Source organism: Hibiscus syriacus, unplaced genomic scaffold (assembly GCF_006381635.1).
Source record: "Hibiscus syriacus cultivar Baekdansim isolate YM2019G1 unplaced genomic scaffold, ASM638163v2 tig00110691_pilon, whole genome shotgun sequence".
Taxonomy (NCBI): Eukaryota; Viridiplantae; Streptophyta; class Magnoliopsida; order Malvales; family Malvaceae; genus Hibiscus; species Hibiscus syriacus.
The window spans coordinates 424189-445510 of record NW_024062826.1 but is presented as its reverse complement, the minus strand read 5'-3'; the positions used below and the strand labels follow the sequence as shown (position 1 = coordinate 445510).

The window sequence follows — 21322 nt, the reverse complement described above, 5'->3', positions numbered from 1 at the left end:
TGTTTTACGGTGAGAATGAAAGATTTTTACGTTGACCGTAAAATAGAATACAGTTGGCTTCCCTGTTTACTGGAACAAAATAAAATGTTTTCACTCCAAACAAACAGACCCTTAATTCGGTACATTAGAAACTACTACGTGGCTAATAAAGCTTTGATTTGTCACATTTTAAAATCACCTCAATTCTACAGGTGTCGATGAAATAAAAGACATTCACATAAATTTCAACACCAATTAATGACGATTATCATTTCCCTTATTCAATGATCTTTGTTTCACAATCACATACATTGTTTTGAAAATTGGACCGGACCGACCGGTTCAATCGAGAACCGCTGTCTTATCCGATCCATTATATTCCGGTTGAACCGATGCTAGTGAACCGCTTTGAACCGTTCGAACCGGTTTTGAACCGTTCGAACCAGACCGGACCGTGAACCGATTTAAGTTAAATTTTTTATTTTTATTTAATTTTTTAAATAATTATGACATCATTCGATTCTTATAATTAGTCTGACCGATTCGACCGATTAAATCAATAAACCGATAACACGATCGGTTTGCTGATCGGTCCGATTTTGAAAACCATGATCACATATATAAAACACAAACCCCAGCCTCTGGTCTCCGCTCCTATTGAAGATTTAATGAAAAAAAAAACATCTTAGAAATCTCAATTTTCAAATTTCTCCAAATCTTGAACCCTAATCCCCTTATTTCTTCCCCAAATGTCTGTCTCCATTCTCCAACCGTAGTAATACCCAGGTAAGGACTCTTTCATTTCCTTTTCCGATTTGTTCCCTTATTGAACATGAAAGATGGTGGCTTGGAGAATAAAAAGGAACTAGAAAATTCAAAAAAACAATCAAAGTCTTCCAAATTTCGTAGCAAAAGTGATGATTTTGCCCTTGCAATTGCTAAGGTTGCCGTCGCGCAAGTATGCGAAAGCGTAGGTTTTCAGAGTTTCCAACACTCTGCTTTAGAAACATTGTCAGACGTTACTGCTCGATACATTTATACCCTAGGAAAAACTACGAATTTTAATGCTAATTTGGCCGGGAGACTGGAATCGAATGTCTTTGATGTTATTCAAGGGTTGGAAGAGTTAGAATCAGGTTTAGGGTTTGCCGGTGCATCCGATATTAATCGATGTCTTGCTAAGTCGGGGTTTGTTAGGGATATTGTTCACTTTGTTGGTGATGCGGCGGATGTGCGGTTTGCTTATGATGTTCCGCGGTTTCCGGTTGTTAAAGAGCGGAAGGGAATGGGGAGCTTTCAAGAAAAAGGAGAAGAACCTCATGGGGAACATATACCTAGTTGGTTGCCAGCCTTTCCTGATCCTGAGGCTTATGCTACTGAATCGACTGTAGGGAATGGAACGACCAGTGGCTCCGATGGAGTGAAGACTGGGTTAGTGAGGATTGAAAGGAAGATAGAGTGGCCGTTGTTGAACTTCCAGCAGCAGTTTGCTCGTAATGGGAATGTAGGAGATTCTTCTTGTGTTGGTGGAGATTCTGGTAAAGCCTGGGAAGTTTCTAACAGCAATCCATATCTTGCTGCACCTCTGCATTTTGGGGAAAAGGAAGTGGATGTGTCACCTGTTGTTCTTCCAACTAAGCTTTCAAATGAAGTGGCTTCGAGAGATCCGGTTTCAGAAAATCGTTTCGTGGGAAATCATGTCTCTGTGCTAGAGACATTTGCTCCTGCTATTGAAGGAATAAAGAGTGGGATGTGTGAATATAGCAGCAAACAGAAAAATGTCCTCTATAACCAGAGGCCCACGGTTCATTTTAAGATTGGAATAGGGAAGAAGTCTTTAAACACTGCACCAGATTTCATTTCCAAGAACAAAGATCTCCAGAAGATTGCATACTGGTTTGAAAATGATAATGAGAAAGATGACAGGAAAAGAAGAGCAGAGAATTTTATGAAAGAATCTATGGAATGTTCTCAAGAACCAGGTCAGTTGTAAAATAGGGTTGTTACCATTTTTATGGATTTTTCTAAGATGGCCCCTAGAAATGGACAATGAAAGCTACCAGATAGAAGTCCTCTACTTTGACATCTTTCTTAAGGATTCTTTTTAATTGAAATTCTTGTTTCTTCTTTGGTGGTCTTAAACTGATCATGGATTCATCAGTTTCTGTTTCAGCCTGAATTTTATTTGTACACTACCTTGAAGCTTTACACGGTATTGTATTAGCATTTGTTATTAGTGAATGCAGTTTAATTTTACATCACTTGCTTTCTGCATAATTTGGAGAACAAACATGATTTGCTGTAATCTATCTTTAACACACATGAATAATATTTTAGACTTATCAAACTATTAAATAAATAAAGGTGGATAATAGGGTTGTATAACACAGATTATTCAGATACCAAAAGCTAGTGGACCTCATCATTTTAATGATCGAAATTCTACTAATTGTGAACGACTTTGCCGATTTGAATTTCCTCAACAATTTATCTTCCAGAGTTAGGATATTGCTTCTGACACTAGAGTTTGTTATGTTCAACTTCATCTTATAATTAGTAAATCCCCAAAGACGAAAGGTATCTTGTTTAGTATATTCATTCTATAACTTAATTTGAATTATCATCGAACTTAGACTGATGCTTTATTCAACAAAATCTGATATATATATATATATATAATGCAAAGGATAAAGTTAGATAAATGACGTAATGTACTCAACACACTTTAAAGCCCGAGGGACAATCTTGGGAATGAAATTGTCACCATCAACAATACAAGCCTTAAACATCCTGGCTGGTGGGATTGCAGTAATAATCTCAGATTCATAAGTGAAAATTCCCATGGTTATATTCTAGTGATTTTGAGAAGTGTTTAAAGAGGTTTTTGGGCCGTTGACATGTAAATCGGAAGATGATGTATTTATAGACTCTGAGAATAGTGAAGAGAGCTTGCAACTTCGATCCTGGTTTGCATAAGGATCTTACGATTTCCTTGATTTGAAGCTCAAGGTTCTTGAATGCAGTCAATATCAGAAGAAAGATCATAAAGAAAGATCTCAAATATTTAAAATACATATGTAAGACCTTAAATTCAAATGCTTGGACTATTAGGAATGTGGTAAATTCTAAATATAGGTTTGCATTTGATATATAAGTTACTGCTATCATTTCTGGTTTCATCCTTGTATGTCAGTTCGTGCTCTCTGCTTGGCTTTGAAGTAAGATATACGTGTAGTTGTGGTTCTTTTATTTCTCTGATTAAGCACGCAACAAAGAGTAACTTGCTTGATATTCTTGTTTTGTATGGACACCATCTTTAGCAATCCTTAAGTTCGTATATGTTCTGCTTCTCACATGTATGTCGTGATTACTAGTAAAGAACAAATAAAGTGACTGTTTGTTCGGTTATTAAAGTGGTACTGCCGAGTCATCGATAGCTTCACTACAGAGTTTTGTCCTTCAAAGATTCAAAAGATTTGCCCACCATATCGTTATTAGAACTGATCAATGCTCTCTATGCCCGAAAGTAGTGAAGAAGAAATGACAGTGGTGCTTTTCAAGCCAAGAACAAAGAATAATGGTTTCATACAGCACGTGATCAAATCCAATTTAATCCTTACTCTTCTACATTATTGGAGTCCTAGTCCCTATAATGGTGATTATTGGATCAGACTGTGTGAGTGAGTGTTATGTTGTAGCAGAGTTCGAGGACAAGGATTTTTTCTTCAGGCTTTAAATGTTTGAAGATCATGTTAAAATTAGCTAAATGTTAGGTGTTGGGTTTGTAATGGACAGCAACCAATGCATGGAGTACAAGCAAACAATATCTGAAGTTTCTAAAACATGATTATCTGCTCTTATCTCGTTCTCCTCTTTATATCTCTTAATTCCATCGTCGTTGTCTTCATTTATTTAATGTTTGTGATGATATACAAGAATGGGAGAAACAAGGGACAAGTACGAAGTACGAAGTGGAAGCCCCTCACTCTATCACTTCTGATGACTGGGTAGGTTTTATTTCATGTTCAATGTGAATATTCTGTCTACTCTACTGAACTCCTAAACTGTTGTAATATATATGGAGAAAACACACCATGTGAAATTAGGGTTTATTTTGATATGCTTGTTGTTGAAGAAAATGCTTACCAAGTTCGAATTGGCAGAAGCAGGATAACAAATGGGATGATTTAGAAGACCACATGTTCACCACTGAGGCTTCTATTAGAGAGTGATTCCACCAATCAAGACGAGAGTAAGGCACCATGCTGCATTGCTTGAAGCCAAATCAGGAGTTTGATAAAAAAAATACGGTTGAATCTAGGGATGATACTAAAAGTTTTGCTCAACCGCAGTCGGGAGAGGATGAATTGATGGAGGCCAACGAAACAGTGATCCACTTCGGTCGGATGATGTCGAGTCGACAGAAAGCGCAAATCAGCTTCCGCGGTTAGAAGATGTTGAGTCAACAGAAAGCTCAACCAAAAATCGAGTAGACGGAGATGGTATCCATTGAAGATGAGTTGTGAAAGCTTGAACCTGAGTAGTTTACTAAAGATTGTGTTGAAAGAGAAGCAACTTGAAGGACTGGAACATTGTGAGGAAAGACCGGAAGAACTCAAAAGGGAAGAGAAACAATTGGAAGAAGTGGAGACACAATATGAACACCCGTTCAAAGAAACGGAATTGAAAATGCAGAAATATCATCAACTGTCCCTCTCTGGTACCAACACCAACTCTTCCAGGAATTCCACATGTTCAGGAACCCCAAATCAATCCTATATCGACTTCTCTATTAACTTTGCTTGTGCAGCTTGGATTGCGGAACCCCCCCAATCTATCATATATCAACTTCTCAAATACATCAGCTTGGACAGGCACAGCAGTCAACTTCTCATACACATACAGCAACTCTTCCAGGAGTTCCGCATGTTCAACATCCATTACAGAAACCCACAGTCAATCGTATATCTAGTTCTCAGTTAAGTTCGCTTGACTAGTTTGGATTGCTGAACTGCCCAATCCACCATATATCAAGTTCTCAAATACGTCCATTGGCGCAGCTTGATCCAGCACAGCAGTCAACTTCCACAACAAATGTACGGATATTGGCGCATGCTATGAACGTAGCGCAGCCTGGACTGGCAGCAGTAAATTTCCCCCCTTCAAATGTTCATATATTTCCGAGTGTCAAGTACAGAATATGTCTCTGGCTGTTATTACAAGTCAGTTGAGTTAGCGGTTACCGTAGTGAAACTTTCCTGTAAATAGCCATGCATTATACACTGTAAATAAGCATGAAAATGTGAGATTTCTGTATAAATTAACTTCAGAAATTATTAATACATGATTAGAAATCCTACTTCAGAAACAGTTGCCTGCTGTTGTAGATTTGCTACTTCACTACTGATAACTTCACATAGTAAGTCTTTGAAGATCAACCTCTCCATATCTAATACTAACCATGGAATTTTGCTCCGAAAATCTGTCCAATCATTCAAATTCTTTTTCCAAGTACAAATCGATTTACCTATTCTTAGGCATAGCATCTAACATGTTAAGAATATCGATGTTGTCCTTAATGATTTGACACTCGAACTCTTTCAAGATGTTTCCAATACAATTTTAAAAAAAACGGAATAACATAATTGTAACTCTTAGACGTTATGGCCATATCTTGAAATTCACATTAACATATATATTGACAGAAAATATAAACTTTTCGAACTTCTCAATAAACATCGTGTCAAGTAACTGAAATCAGAGTATAATAATATCCCAAAACAGTTTCAGATTTATAATATGTAGTGGCAGAAAATTAGTGTAATCTCATAAATAAAACCAAATGTTCATAAAATAATTTATGCCAATTATAAAGTCCAAAACCCCATAAAAACATAACATCTCAAAACTGGCACAAATACATAAAACAATCAACTCTGATTGAAGAATTTATTAAAAAATAAGTCAGAAAATGTTCTACGGTATCTAGAGAAATATACTATTTGTCGATCCTCCAAGTACCAGTCGAAGTCTTATAAGTTGAACGAATCTGAAAAACTAGAGACTAAAAGAGTGAGCTATAAAGCTTAGTGTATCTTCTAAGTGTAATATATATTAATATTAAAATATAGATAATTCAGTCATGATGTAATACACAACATAATAGTCATGAACAGTAAAACCAATTATTCATCATCAAAATATCATAACAAAAGTTCTCACAGCCTTGCCTTTCACAATAAATACACAAGATAGGGACATTACCCTCTGAAGAGGCACTCAGGACCTCTATAGATGGACCTGAAATAGAAAATAAAAATCAGAATGGGGACCTTACTCTCCGAGAAGGCACCTGAGTTAACTTTCGAAGAGGAACTCAAAACAGAAATAAAAAAATATGATGAAAATCTTCCCTTCCAAAGAGGCACTCAAGACTTCCGTAAATAGTCTCAATACAAAAATTTACACCATTATATAGATCATACATAATACAACGTTAATCGGGAACTAGATATACTTGTGTAATATATAACAGAAAAACAGAACATGCTCACAGTCATAACCATACAACATAGTGTAATTATGAACTGTCACGCACTCTAGGTGATCTAATAACAAGTGCATCAACTAAACACATCATGAAAAAAATAAACATATAGTACAATTCAAGGGACACACTTATATCGGCTAAACGATACTAGCTAAGCTTTACGCTTTCCACGTTTGATAGTACTAGGTCTTACAGAATGAAAATATAATAACAATGTAGTACTATATGAGTACAAAAATAATACATACTTAAATGAAAACGATTAGTAATTCGCCGTTAACAACATTTATGTGTATCTCGAGTTGAACGTGTGAAATCGAGCTGAGTCAGACGGAGGTGATCTGGGTCTACTAGAAAGCGGTACAGAGACATATGATTACCTTTAGAATATAATATTAGAGAGTAAGACCATTAGTTCTAAAATTTAACATAAATGTACTATAAAGCAACGTAAGAAACAAAACGAGACTTTTGAGTTAGAATTTGACAAAACATACCGTAAAAATAGATTCGGAAAGTAGAAAAACATAATGTCAATGATCAACAGAAAAAGCTAATGATAAACGACTAAAGTGAACAGTTAATAGGCCAACAATCAATGGGTCATATCAGTTTAAGTTATTAGTTTAGGTCTTTTCGAGTCCGTTCAGGTTTGGGTCAGATTGGTGTAACTCCCCAAATTGGTTTGACCGGTTTGCTGGAATCCACTCCTACACGGGCAGCGACGATGCTTGTGGCGCGTAGAATGACCTCTGATGACCGGAATCACACCAAACTTTCTAGATTTGCATTTTAAAGTGTGGAGAGTCCCTTACCTAGGTTGTTTCGCGGCGAAGTACAACAGAGATGCACTATTTTGGAAAACTCAAAACTACACCTCCTCCCAAAATGGTGACAACGAAGATTTGGAGAAAGGAAGGATACCCGTTGGAGACAATAAGATGAACCGAACGGTACAAGCAATGATACTCACAACAACTTGATCGATGACGAAACGACAAGCAACCTAAACTTCAAAGTGAGGGGTATGAGAGAGTTTTAGGCAGCTGGAGAATAAAATAAGGGAAAAAAGAGAAGAAAGAAAATGAAGAATATGATATTTAAACACCCTAACCCTAGGTACAATTACATAGTCAGTCTTCCATATTTTTGAAAATTTGAAAATAAACACCAAATTGGTTAACACTTCAAATTTAATTCCCACTTTGGGGTGTGACAATAATGGTTCCATAAAATCATACATTTCAAGCATCACCATGTTGTCCACATGAGACATATAAAAAAAAACTTACCTTATTAACAGTGTATTGAAGATTAGGTGAATTTACCATGAATTCACTATGGTGCAAAGATGTCTTTGTAAAAAAAATCATAAAAATATTAGCATGTTAATTATTTTTATTTTCAAACTATAAACACTATTCTCGTGGTCTTCTTACCCGACTAGGTACTATCTTCAACAAAAGAGTCGCCATACATACAAAACTTTAAAATAATAATGGCAGAAACATAGGTTTTTTTATCGAAATATCACCCGTACACATGATAATACATGTCAGGCACCCTCTTTTAATATTACCGATCTAGCATCATTTCTGACAAAGCGCGGATCGCCATCCGCGCTTTCACGGGGTTCTGTCCGAACTGACACCACGTAAAGAAACGTGCAGATTCGCCATACAAGGTAAGGCGCGGATGACACGTACGTAAGGCGCGAATAATGATCCGCTCCTTACACGTTGAATTATTAGTACTCTATTATTACTTGAGCAGCTCGGCTTTTAAACCCCCTCCCTATAAATAAGAATTCTCTCTTAATGCAAACGTCACCACACCAAAATTACTTGCTTGTTTTTGCTTTTATAAATTACTTCTATTTTTGTTGTAAGGTAAAACTATTTTATATTTTATTATATTTATTTTATATATGATTATTTGAATAAATTTTATTGTACTAATTATTTTATATTATTTTTTGCTGTTGCAAAATTAGAAAGTGGGATCATACATCGAGATATTTTTACGGATACTGTAACATTATGAAATTATGTTATTTAAATTATTGTGATTTTTTTAAAAATTCGATTAGTTTATATTTAGTTTATATTTTAATTCATATACTATTTATTATGTTATTTAAATTATTGTGAATTTTTTTAAATTTTTAATTTTTTTACGGATACGGACATAAAAAGGGCATGCGATACCACGCTCAAGACTGGAGAAGAAGGAGACATACGTCGATAGCATTTTTTTCGATAGTCAGTAGCTCAACACATTTCCCTATATATAAATGTCAAAACTGCAGAGCCCCAACTGAGTGTGTCAGTTCTGCGAGGTGACGCAATTACATACAATGAACTTGGTTGAGTGATTTATCGGGCATCAAGATCCCTCCTATGAGCTGTAATATGCAAGTCCGTTCATATATTTTAACCTGCTCTTCGGAGGCATCGCGACTCAAATGTTGGAAAGTTGTATCCAACCAATTTAACGGTATTCAACTACCGTTGAAATTAAGCGGGACACCTCCAAGATACTCCTCGCACAAGGAATGTCAATCACGTCTGTCACCCCAAAAATCACATCCCCACCTAGGGGTGTAAACGAGCCGAGTCGAGCTCAAGTATTGCCGAGCTTGACTCGAACTCAAAAACTTTAAATGTAAACTCGACTCAACTCGAAAACTCGCAAGCTTAAATTTTTCAAGCTCGACTCGAACTTGAAATAGAATATTGAAACTCGACTCGAACTCAAAAAAGCTCGAAAAAACTCAAACTCAAAAAAAATTCATGAGCTCAATTAAAGCTCGTTTTTGAGCTCGATTCAAGCTCGTTTTTTAGCTCGATTCAAGCTCGAAGGGTTTTGTTTTATTATACACTCCACTTTACCCCTTATTCCCAAGAACCACCGATGTGGGATATAATTCACATGACCAACTCAAGTTCAACCATGCTGAAAAGGCAAACGTGCGTATTTTTCCATTCCCGGTTGCTCATCATATGGCCTCTCCATTACTTTAAGCATCCTCCGGACTTCTTCGAAATCACCCATTTCAGCTGCATCAATAGCACTCTGACATAGGTAGTTCCTGGAACATATTTAGGGTTCACCGAGTCCATAGAAGCTTTCCTCTCCTCATCCGAGATGCCACTTGCAACAAGCTGAAGGGAAAAAAGATCTTGTGAGATTTCAGCTATAATCAAGGTTATCACTTGAATAAGGGCATATTCGTATGACCAAAAACCAATTATACCTCTTGAATGTAGAATTGTACCGCACAAGAGTAGCAGAGAACACAGAATCAAGGACATGGACAAGGAGGGGAGTAATGGGAGAGACAAAGAGAAGGAATGTGAACGAGGTAGGAGAGAAAGTGATCGTGAGAGGGATAGGGAGATAGAGCCGTCTACTAGAAGCAGGAGTCGACCAGAAAGAGAACGTGAGAAGAGTCGGGACCGTGAGTTTAGAGAAAGAGAAAAAGAGAGAGAGCCAAGGGAACGGGACAGAGAAAGCAGGTATCCTTTCATTTCGTTATCATTTACATTTGTTCAGCTTTTGGCTTTTTTATGCATGTTTGTCTTCTTACATTTGGCTTGAGAATTGTTGTAATAGTTAACTGTAAATATTAGTTTGGTGTATATAATTAGTTTATTTAAATTTAGTCATTAGTTTAATATGTATATGCATTTTAATAAATTTATAGTTTGGTATGTTATATTTTAATTTTTGTATTTCAATCACATTTGTTTAAATTTTCTTATTTGTTTTAAATGTTCAGGTGTCATTTATGTTATTTTCCATATTATTTTATCTTAAACCGAATAGGATCAATTGCATATAAGACCGTATAGTTTATGCGCATTTTGTATTTAATTCATTGGTTTAATTCCAATTTTGTATATTTATTTTAATCCCTGTTTATGATTGTTTTCTTTAATTAGTTGTGTATATTTATTTTGCATGTTGATATGTTTATGTATAAGTATGCAAATGATTTATTTAGGAGTCACATAATATCATTTTGCATAATTTGTATGTTACCTTCATGTGCATAACTTAAACCCTAAACTCTAAACCTTAAATTCTAAACCCTAACTCCTAACACATAAACCTTAAACCCTAATATCTAAACCTTAATACCTATCACATAAACCCTAAACCCTAAACCTTAACACATAATTAGAAGGAATGAGATGACTTAGTGAAATGAGAGAGAGTATACTTGTTTTGATATTTTTAAATTATTAATATTTAAATTGAATCATTTTTTTATTATATTATATTTATTATCAAATAAAAAATTAGTTATGAGGTAAGTACAATATAGTATCTTGATATTAAATGCTCAAACCCTTGATATTTATGATATTTGAACTCGAAACCTCAAAATATAATAACAATTTAAAAAATTAGCTATTACAAATATTATCATTAGAAATATATTAAATATTTATTATTAGATAAATAATTTTTTTATTAATTTAAAATAAATATAAGAAAATTTATTCAAAAATAATTTTTAACCATTTTCAATTCAAGAATATTTATTCATCAATAATGTATTTTTAATATATTTTTAATAATGTAATTTTAAAAAATCTAAAATTATAATATAACATTTTTTTTCGAGCTGCTCACGAGCTTTTCGAGTCGAGTATCGAGTAGCTCGTTTCGGCTCGTTAAGAACTCGAGTTGAGTTCGAGCTCGAGTCGAGTCCATTCGATCCGAGTATTTATCGAGCCAAGATCGAGTCGATCTCGAGTAGCTCGCGATCTGTCTCGTCTCATTTACAGCCCTATCCCCACCTACCAGAAGCCCCAAATGCATGGAAACATCCTCAACGTAATTGTGCACTCTCTATACGGAAGATGAAACGTGTATGTCTTTGGTCTCCACATCTCAACCAATGTAAAAATAAGGTTGGATTTAAGGTTACAGTGTAATTCATATTTTACTACGTAACCGAATCCAACATCGACTAAATACGATCATACGCCAGTAGGTATCTCTAGCTTAAGTTACGAATGAATGGGTCTAATATATTGTATCTCTTCTAATTTAATAAATATTATAGAAATTAAAATATAAACTAACACTAAAAAATTAAATAAATAAAATATTAATAATAATTAAAATTACAACATAATTTAAAATTATTATCGTATCGGCAAAATGCCTCGAGATATGATTCTCATCTAAACGTAGCAAACCACATTCCATTTTATAACTACAAAAATTAATATAATAAAATTTAATAAAATAATAAATTATTGATTCATTATAATACAATAAAATATTTTACCTTCTTAATAGAAAAATTGATACTCAGATGAATGAGAGATTTTGAGATTTGAATGTGGTTTGGAGGTTGTGTTTGGGTATTGTATTTATAAAAAGAGGGGGGAGGTAGAAGAGTTTTCATAAATGTGGGAGGTGAACGGTTGGGGTATTAAAGGAAAGACGTGGATCATTATTCGTGTCTTACGCACGTGTCAGAAATACCATCTGCACCTTACCTTACGTGGCGACAGCTCAGGCAGAAACAATAAGGCGCGGATCGTCATCTGTGACTTTCTTTACATGATGCCAGCTTGGACAGAACCCCACGAAAGCGCAAATGATAATTCGTGCTTTATCAAAAAAGGTGCTAAATCGATAATATTATGAGAGAGTGTGTCATAATTATTAAATGTAGGAGTGACATTTTGATTAAAAAAATATAAAAGGCAATAATAGAAAAGAAAATAACCTCAGTGACCGAAAATTCCTTATAATATACGATTTTAACCAACTTTTTTACGATTTGCCAAAATGACCAACAAAATCGCAATGCGATCTCTAAATCGCAATGCGATCTCCATTATCGCAATTCAGTTTCCAGATTTGCAACGCGATTTTGACCTTCACATTGCGATTTTCAAATCTGCGTTGCGATTTTAGATAATCGCAATGCGAATATGTAAATCGCAATGCGAATATGTAAATCGCAACGCGATAACACGTGATCGCAACGCAATTCTGACTATCGTAACACGATTCAGACCATCACAACGCGATATACGTGATCGCAATGCGATTCTGACTATCGCAACGAGATTCTGACAATCGCAATGTGATTCTGACTATCGCAAAACGATTCTGACTAACGCATCACTGAATTTCAAATTCGCAACAGGTTTTAGTTTCGCAACACAAATGGGTATATAACTACTACGCAGCAGCATCAACTCATAACCTAAATCCCTAAATCACAACTCATTCCATCTCCATCTATCACTCTCTCCGGCGACATCCGTTCCTATATCCAACGACATCCTTCCCCATCCGGCAACATGTTTTAGTTTCGCAGCTCGTTTGTTTAGTAAATTAATTTACAATAATGAAATCATCTAATGTTGATCATGTTTGGATAGATTTGTGTTTTGGAGGGTCATGGGAGAATGTTCATGGTGTTTTACAATATATGCCTTTACCCATGAATCTTCAACTAAAACTGTCATTAAAAAAGTTAACTTATGAAACTCTAATGTTACGTGTTGCAAATAAATTGAATTTAGAGCTCTTAAGTGGATTTAGGCTATCTTATCAGAGAAAATGTAAAGTTTATTTGTTAACCGACAATGAAGATGTTGAACGATTCATTGCTTACATTAGTGTTTCGCAAGATGATGTTACATTGTATGTTGTTGAACCTAGAAGTAGTGATGTTAGGTCAGTAGCGAGTAGTAATCAACTAAGTTTTTCAACCCCAGTTTATGGTGCTCAAAATTTAATGGTTCCACCATAATTTTATCACCAAGCAAATTTTGTTTCACCACATTTCCAATACCAAACACAATCTCAAAACCCACAACCTTTCCCTAATCCAAATCCCAATCAACTTTCAGTACCAAATTCCGGTTTTCGTATTAACCAGTTAGACGATGATGAGCCAACAGAAAAAATTGTGAGTACTAGTCGGTATTCGAAATTTGATCTTGGTCAATACCCGGACTTTGATCTTGGTAATACTCAGATTTTGATGATGTTTCAGAAGAAGAAACAGACCTTACATGTAATGATTTTGATATTGGTCAATACCCAAATTTTGATGATGAAACAGCCGCTGTCAAGGAAGATGTTGTTGTTGATAATGAGGAGGAAGTATAAATGCCCGAAGAAAAGTTCCCAAGAAAATGCCACGGGAGTATAACTAGAATATGCTAGAATTACTTCAGATACCGGAAGAAGAGTGGTAAAAATAGCAGTTGATTGTTACACAAAAATTATTCGTATCAAGAAAGATGATTGTTTTGATACAAAGGAAGACCTGAAGATAGCTTTGTATACGAAATGTGTGGAAGATGGCTATCAACTAAAAGTTAACAAATCAAGCAAAGATCGTTTCGAAACAAGGTGTATGATTGACAAAAACTGTACGTGGCGTATGATTGCAAAGAGGATAAAAGATTGCGAAATGTTTCAAGTTAGGACTTTTATTGATAAACATACATGTTCAAGAACCCAAGTTTTTCCTCACCATAGACAGGCAAACAAAAAAGGTGTTGGGTGGTTTTCTGGCTGAGTTAATGTTTTTGAATGGCAGGGTATATCGGGGACATGAAATTATGACTGACATGAATGCTCAGTTCAAGATTAGTATCTCATATTCTCAAGCTTGGAGAGCCAAATGTTATGCATTGGAATTGTTGAGGGGGTCGCCAGAAGCATCGTTTGCCTAATTGCCGGCTTATTGTCACAATTTAAAGCTGAAAAATCCTGGGTCGGTAACTCATATCAAAACAGATAGAGATGGATGATTTGAGTTGCTGTTTATCGCCATTGGAGCTGCGGTTAGTAAATCAATATAATTGTGTTGACTCATTTTTGTTAGTTACATGCATTTCACATTTAAATGATTATATTTCTTGTGTATATGATTTTGTAGATTCGTTCGTTTATTACTTGCATGCGCCCAGTTATTATAGTTGACGGAGCACATTTAAAAGGTCGATACCTTGGAGTAAACTTATTAGCAGTAGCCATGGATGCTAACAATGGGATACTACCAATAGCTTACGGGGTTGGCAAATCTGAAACCTCTGATTCATGGACATGGTTTATGGGGCATCTTAGGGATTGCATAGGTCCTATTAGCAATCTGACAATCATATCTGATAGGGCAAACTTAATTGACAACGCTGTTATAAGGTGTTTCCCAGATGTTTTTCATGGACTTTGTGGTGTTCATTTATATAGAAATCTAAAATCAAGGTCTGCTGGTATAAAAAATCACAAATGGGCATACTGTAAGGCTGTAAAAGCTTATCGGGAAGTGGATTTTAATAAGCATATAAATTGTTTAAGACATGTTTTGCCTCAGTGTGCTCAAACACTAGAAGATATCGGGTTTGAAAGATGGTTAAGAGTACACCAACTTGGAGCAAGATATGGTTTCATGACGTCTAATAGTGCAGAATCAATCAACGCTCTATGTCGTCATTCCCGAAAATTACCCATTACTATGTTAATGGAGTTTTTTCGAGCCTCTATTCAACAGTGGTACTACAAGAAAAGAAACCATGCAGGTATTATTTCTTTAAATTCGTAACTTATCATATAATTTACTAAGTATTATTTATTTAAATTTACAGGAACATTGGAACATCGTGTTACACCATGGACAGAAAAAAGATAACGAAACGTGTTATGAAGTCAAAGTCATGGAGAGTTGAACCATGTTCAAACACTTTGTTTGAAGTACTGGATAATAACTTAAATGGGCTTGTCGATCTAAATGCAAAGACGTGTAGTTGTATGAAATGGAAAACATCTGGTTATCCGTGTGGCCATGTTATAAAAGTTGCTCTTCATCTAAACCAAGATGATTCAAGCGCATATGCTATGGATTGCTACACTACAGAAGTATATCGACAGACTTATGTCGAGATTATCTACCCTATTCCACATCCTTCTGAGTGGGACATACCAGATGACTTACAAACAGTTTTTCCACCAGCCATGGACAGAAGGCTACCTGGCCGACCAAAAAGTCACGATCGTATACCGTCTAAGGGTGAAAAGAAGAAGAGATCGACATGTAGTCGGTGCAAGGAAAGTGGTCATACAAGGTTGACATGTGGATCACCAGTGCCATCACAATCATCTTTTCCTCTACCAAAATATGGATCATCATCAAAATCCAAAGCTCATATGGTGTCAAGCAAAAGGCAATCAAAATCGCAATCAAAATCAAAATCTCAATCACAACCGGCTTCACCTTTTGAGACTATTAACTTAGGTGATTTTTAAATGCAAACGTTGTATTATGTGTATTTTATGTGTAAACTTTTAACATTTTCAGTTAGGCCCATGTATATTAGTAACTTGAGTTTGAACATTACTATGATTTGTTCAGTTGTTATCACTTATTACACATTCATTTGATAATCGCAACGCGAATATGACTATCGCAATGCGAATATGACTATCGCAACGTGAATTTGAATATCGCAACGGGATAATCAATGCAAAAATGACTATCACAACGCGAATTTGTCTATCGCAATGGGATAATCGCAATGCGAAAATGACTATCGCACCGCAAATTTACTATCGCAATGAGATAATCGCAACGCGAAATGACTATCACAACGCGAATTTGATTATCGCAACGGGAATTTGACTATCGCAACGGGAATTTGACTATCGCAACGAGAAAATCGCAAAGTGTATTAGACTATCGCAACACGAATATGATGCAGATTGAAATCAATAAATCAACTTTTACATTTCAATCAATTAAACAAGCACAAATAAGAATTATTTACACATCAATAATCAACTTTTAATCAATTAAACAAGCACAAATAATAATTATTTACACATCAATTAAACAAATAAGAATTATTTACACATCAATTAAACAAATCAACTCTTACTATATTATTTTTCTCATCAATTAAACAAGTAAGACTTTTAAGAATCAATTACAATAAAAAAAAGTGTACCCCAGACAGTTGTTTATCACATCAATTTCACGCAGCTCACTTCAGGATTAACCTGCAGAAACCAAAAATTTGCTCAAACAACACTTTCTACACATCTAAAACCAACAAACATCAATTATATTGAATTCTAGGTACTTAACAACACTTGCATTTGACTTACCAATTGTTTATGGAAACTTTCATAACGCGGATGCAGGTAGGCAACGTCTCGCATATATCGTTCTAGCCATAAAATGCCGAAACCACAAGCCTACTGCACCTCTATCTCTATCGGTGGGAGGTAGAAACTCTGTACTTCCTGTCGTCAAACACTCCAAGCACATGCATACGAGAGGACCACAATCCCCTCTGGCTTCTTGTGTTTGTTGTGGCGTGGTCTCGTCTCTGATAACTGTAATATTGAACTTCTTTGGCTTCTTGTTTCCAGAATAAGTTCAATAATTAATCGCATCCAAGAATTTAGCCAAATGAGAGCTCCATCCCTTAATAATATCTCTCAAATCAGATAATGATATGTAATTTATCATGCTGTCATATACTATTGTCTTCAGGGATGGAAGCTGAAGCTCGACGAGAAGCCAATGAGTACGTTCCAAAACAGGATAAACACCTACAATCATAAGTAATAATTCAATTGCGCACTTATTTATAAACACCTTTAAAATATTTAAAAAATAAATACTAACCTTATCGACCTCCCACAATGCAGGATAAAGTTTAGCTTGTCCATTAGCCAACACATATGATTCCTGTCGTTGATTCTTCATGTGAACTATGTGAAAAGACGTCGGTATAATTGTATATCGCGTATTTTTTATTTTTCTTATTATTAGAAGACGTGACACCCATGCATCAATATGCTGTTTACAAAAAAAGACATATATTAGTGAATTACATAAATTTAAAAAAAATTAATCAAAATGAAATATAAGAAGAAAAATATAAGACTTACCCCCCATCGAAATAGCCATTGTCTTCAACCCCTAATGACACACCCCACCAAGACCGATCAATCAACAAATGCATATCATCGTTGAGTTTGTATATGTCAGCGTAACACCCCTGGCTCCGCTCATGTAGATAAAAATCAACTGCGGTCTTAGCCCAAAGGGTATTATCCAGAATTGTTTCCGGTAGTTTTTTCCTCTCCACTTCATCTGCCGGAATGGCACTGGCCGGTAACTTATACGAAAGCCAACAGTCATCTATCATGTCTGGCACGAGAGGGATGATAGGGGCCTCTTGAACGATGAAAGGTGAGTCGGGCTTCTTCTTACGGAGTATTTGCACTATTGGGGTGAACGGAGACTTAATGGCACATGCACACCTTCTGATGCGTGAACCCCGTCGTGCAAGAAAAATCCGACTTCTTCTTACGGAGTATTTGCACTATTGGGGTGAACGGAGACTTAATGGCACGTGCACACCGTCTGATGCGTGAACCCCGTCGTGCAAGAAAAACCCGACGTAAAGCATCCACCTTATCGGGCCGCTAAAAATAAATTAATACATAAAATCAGTAAATAAATAGACATGATATTAAACAGTGAAAACAAAGACAAATATGTTTCAAACTTGCACGGTATTCACCCAAGTCATTATTCTATCATAGTTCACAAAATGCATCAGATAACATTCCGGAAGTAAGCACTTATATAAACATTTAAAAGGACAACATATAGGTTTAGTGCATGTTCAAGGACAACATAAAGGGTAGTAGTTTATTCTTCAAACTTAAATTTGCAACACTGTGAAGTTAGTATTTGTCTTTGTCTTTTGGTTGAAGTAATGCAATCCATTCAAGTTTCAATTTGCAGAAGAAGAATAGTTTTTGAAACTTAAAATCGCAACACGAAACTTAAAATCGCAACATGAAAATGATTATCGCAACGCGAATTTGACTATCGCAACGAGATAATCGCAACGCGAAATGACTATCGCAACGAGAAAATTGCAACACGAAACTAAATTTGCGTTGCGATAGTCATTTTTGCATTGCGATTATCCCGTTGCGATAGTCAAATTCGCGTTGCGATAGTCATTTCCCCGTTGCGATAGTCATTTTCGCATTGCGATTATCCCGTTGCGATAGTCAAATTCGCGTTGCGATAATCATTTTCGTGTTGCTATTATTCTTCTTCTGCAAATTGAAACTTGAATGGATTGCATTACTTCAACCAAAAGACAAAGATAAATACTAACTTCACAGTGTTGCAAATTTAAGTTTGAAGAATAAACTACTATCGAATGAATTTACTAAGCAATCCAAAAGACAAATATGAATTTACTGACTTCAACCAAAAGACAAAACAAAGACAAATACTAAGTTATTTTAGAACTGTTTAGCAGTATTGGCAGCAACCGAATGAATTTACTAAGCAATCCAAGTGAAATGGTTAATCTAAGTGAAATTACGAGTAAATCAAGTTAAATGAAAAATCTTAAACTTACCTCGTTGCATAGAGTATGAACCTCATTCTGCAACGATGCTACCATCTCACGTAGAGCCGCTACCTCACTACGTAAAGTAGATACCTCCTTATGCCATTCACCATTGTCATCGCGTAAAGTACTGACCTCCTCACGCAATGCATTGACCTCATCACGTAACTCCCCTAACTCATCCCGTGGAGGTGGAGAACATGGAGATAAATATCGTGGCATCTTTGCCGGTCGCCTATCATGAGGTGATGGTGGAGAAGAGGCTCGATGATGTGACAAAATAGTTGATGGCTCTCGTTGTAGAGGTGTATAGTGTGGTCGATCAGGTGATGGCTCTGGGTGAGGTGATGGCTCTCGAAGTGGAGGCTGCTCATCATCCGTGCCATCAAAAAAACGCTTACTAGCTTGCCACCAATCAGTGGCAAGCTCAGCCTCCGTGGGTGTCAGCCTCTGTAATGGAGTGTTGGCCTCCTAACAATATAAAAGCTCAAATAAAGTTAAACGTGTACTAGTAATAACTTGTTTATATATGGTAGTATTTGTGTTAACTTACATCATTTATTGTCGTATACCGTAGTAACTATTCCCAAATCAACAGCCGCCGTTTCCTCTTCCAGGAAATAGCCCTAGGAATATCATTTGAAGTTTTGAATGCATATGTCTGCATGTCGGGAAAAGCCTCAAATATCCAAATCTACAAACAATATAATACACAAACATTAGTAATTGTTAAAATAATTAATTATAATTTTGGAAACATTATATAGAAATTCTTACCTTAAAGGCCCAAATAAAACCTGACAAAGTGTATTTGGAACCATCCCCACGCAAACTTTTGCGGTCATCAAAGGCAGACGACAACTTATTCCAGGCATCTTTCCATAGATACGAACCCCACGGAAATAGGTTCCATGCATTTAGGTCATCTACCAATAATATTAGGTCCTTAGGAATAGGTTGTCTGCCCTCTCTGCCTAAAAAGCCGGCATGCAAAAGTACTAAAAGGCATACTCGGACAACATCAACGTCATCCATCCGAGTAAAACTATCTTTCTTATTAAATAATCTCGTCAAGTCGTCGTCGTGTAAATTCGGCTTCTCCATTGACAGCTCAAGAAAAACCCGGGATAACAATGATGGGCGGGGTAATATGACTAGTGTATCGACCTACATCATCGTGTCCGAAGCGTAGACCAATGATTAAGCAAAACTCCTCCCTCCCAAAACACGTATACGCCGGTGGAAAATGAAACCATATCTCTTCATTACCACGTTCTATACTCTCGGGTAGATCGCGTGTCATGGTCTGAAGCCACAAATGGGTCAACATAACATCTCCACCCGGATGTTGTACTTTCAGCCATGGCCCGAAGCAAGTATCCTCAAACAATTATCTTTGTACAAGTGAAAGCTTTGACGCAATTGTAGTGACTAGGCTTATTTTATTCCTTAAGGTCAATTGAGCCGAAAAAAAGTTCTACAAAAATAATAAACATACCAAGTTAGATATACCAAAAACTACACTGTGAAGATATATCAAAAACAATAATAAACATAAAGCGTAGTAGTTTATTCTTTCAAACTTAATTTTGCAACACTGTGAATTTCGTATTTGTCTTTGTTTTTTGGTTGAAGTAATGCAATTCATTCAAGTTTCAATTTGCAGAAGAAGAATAGTTTCTGAAACTTAAAATCGCAACATGAAAATGAAAATCGCAACACGAAAATAATTATCGCAACGCGAATTTAACTATCGCAACGAGATAATCGCAATGCGAAATGGCTATCGCAACGAGATAATTGCAACGCGAATTTTGTCGTTGCGATTTTCATTTCGCGTTGCGATTCTCGGTTTCAAATGGTCATTGTCTAAAATTGAAACTTGAATGAATTGCATTACTTCAACCAAAAGACAAAACAAAGACAAATACTAACTTCACAGGGTTAAAGACTAAACAGTAGCAGTATTGGCAGCAATCTATTATTGAAATTACCAGTAAACTTATCATTAATTTCAATATGAAAAACCTAATAATAATGCAAAAATTTTAAAATAAAAATAATTAAAAAAACTAACCCTCGGTGGTTGATTTGGTTGATTTTCCATTTCTGATCGTGAATGATTGTGAGGGTGGCTCTGAGAGATGGAGATAGACGGATTTCGCTGGAGATGGGGACGGATGTCGCCGTAGAGAGTGAGAGATGAAGATGAGACTGAGTTGTGATTTAGGGTTTTAGGTTAAGAGTTGCGATTACGGGTAAATATTCGTGTTTGGAATTTGAAAATAAAATACGCGTTGCGATACTACTTTGAAAATCATTGCGATTTTATATTATCGCAACGCGATAGTCAGAATCT

At 35.9% G+C, this 21322-nt stretch overlaps 1 protein-coding gene and 1 long non-coding RNA gene across 2 annotated transcripts; both read left to right on the top strand.

The window, feature by feature from the left end:
* Window positions 1-811: 811 nt before the first annotated feature.
* LOC120138399 (transcription initiation factor TFIID subunit 8-like) lies at window positions 812-1972 on the top strand. Its single transcript, XM_039153872.1, has one exon. It carries the CDS (start codon window positions 812-814, stop codon window positions 1970-1972), a length of 1161 nt encoding a protein of 386 aa, XP_039009803.1.
* Window positions 1973-2693: 721 nt separating this feature from the next.
* LOC120138443 lies at window positions 2694-20480 on the top strand. Its single transcript, XR_005517538.1, has 3 exons — window positions 2694-3133; window positions 5177-5181; window positions 20470-20480. It is a non-coding gene; the product is annotated as an uncharacterized LOC120138443 (long non-coding RNA).
* The last annotated feature ends 842 nt before the right edge of the window (window positions 20481-21322 follow it).

What these genes read in the sequence shown, in the direction of transcription:
- LOC120138399 (XM_039153872.1), top strand. Translation starts at nt 812, where the DNA reads ATGAAAGATGGTGGCTTGGAGAATAAAAAGGAACTAGAAAATTCAAAA.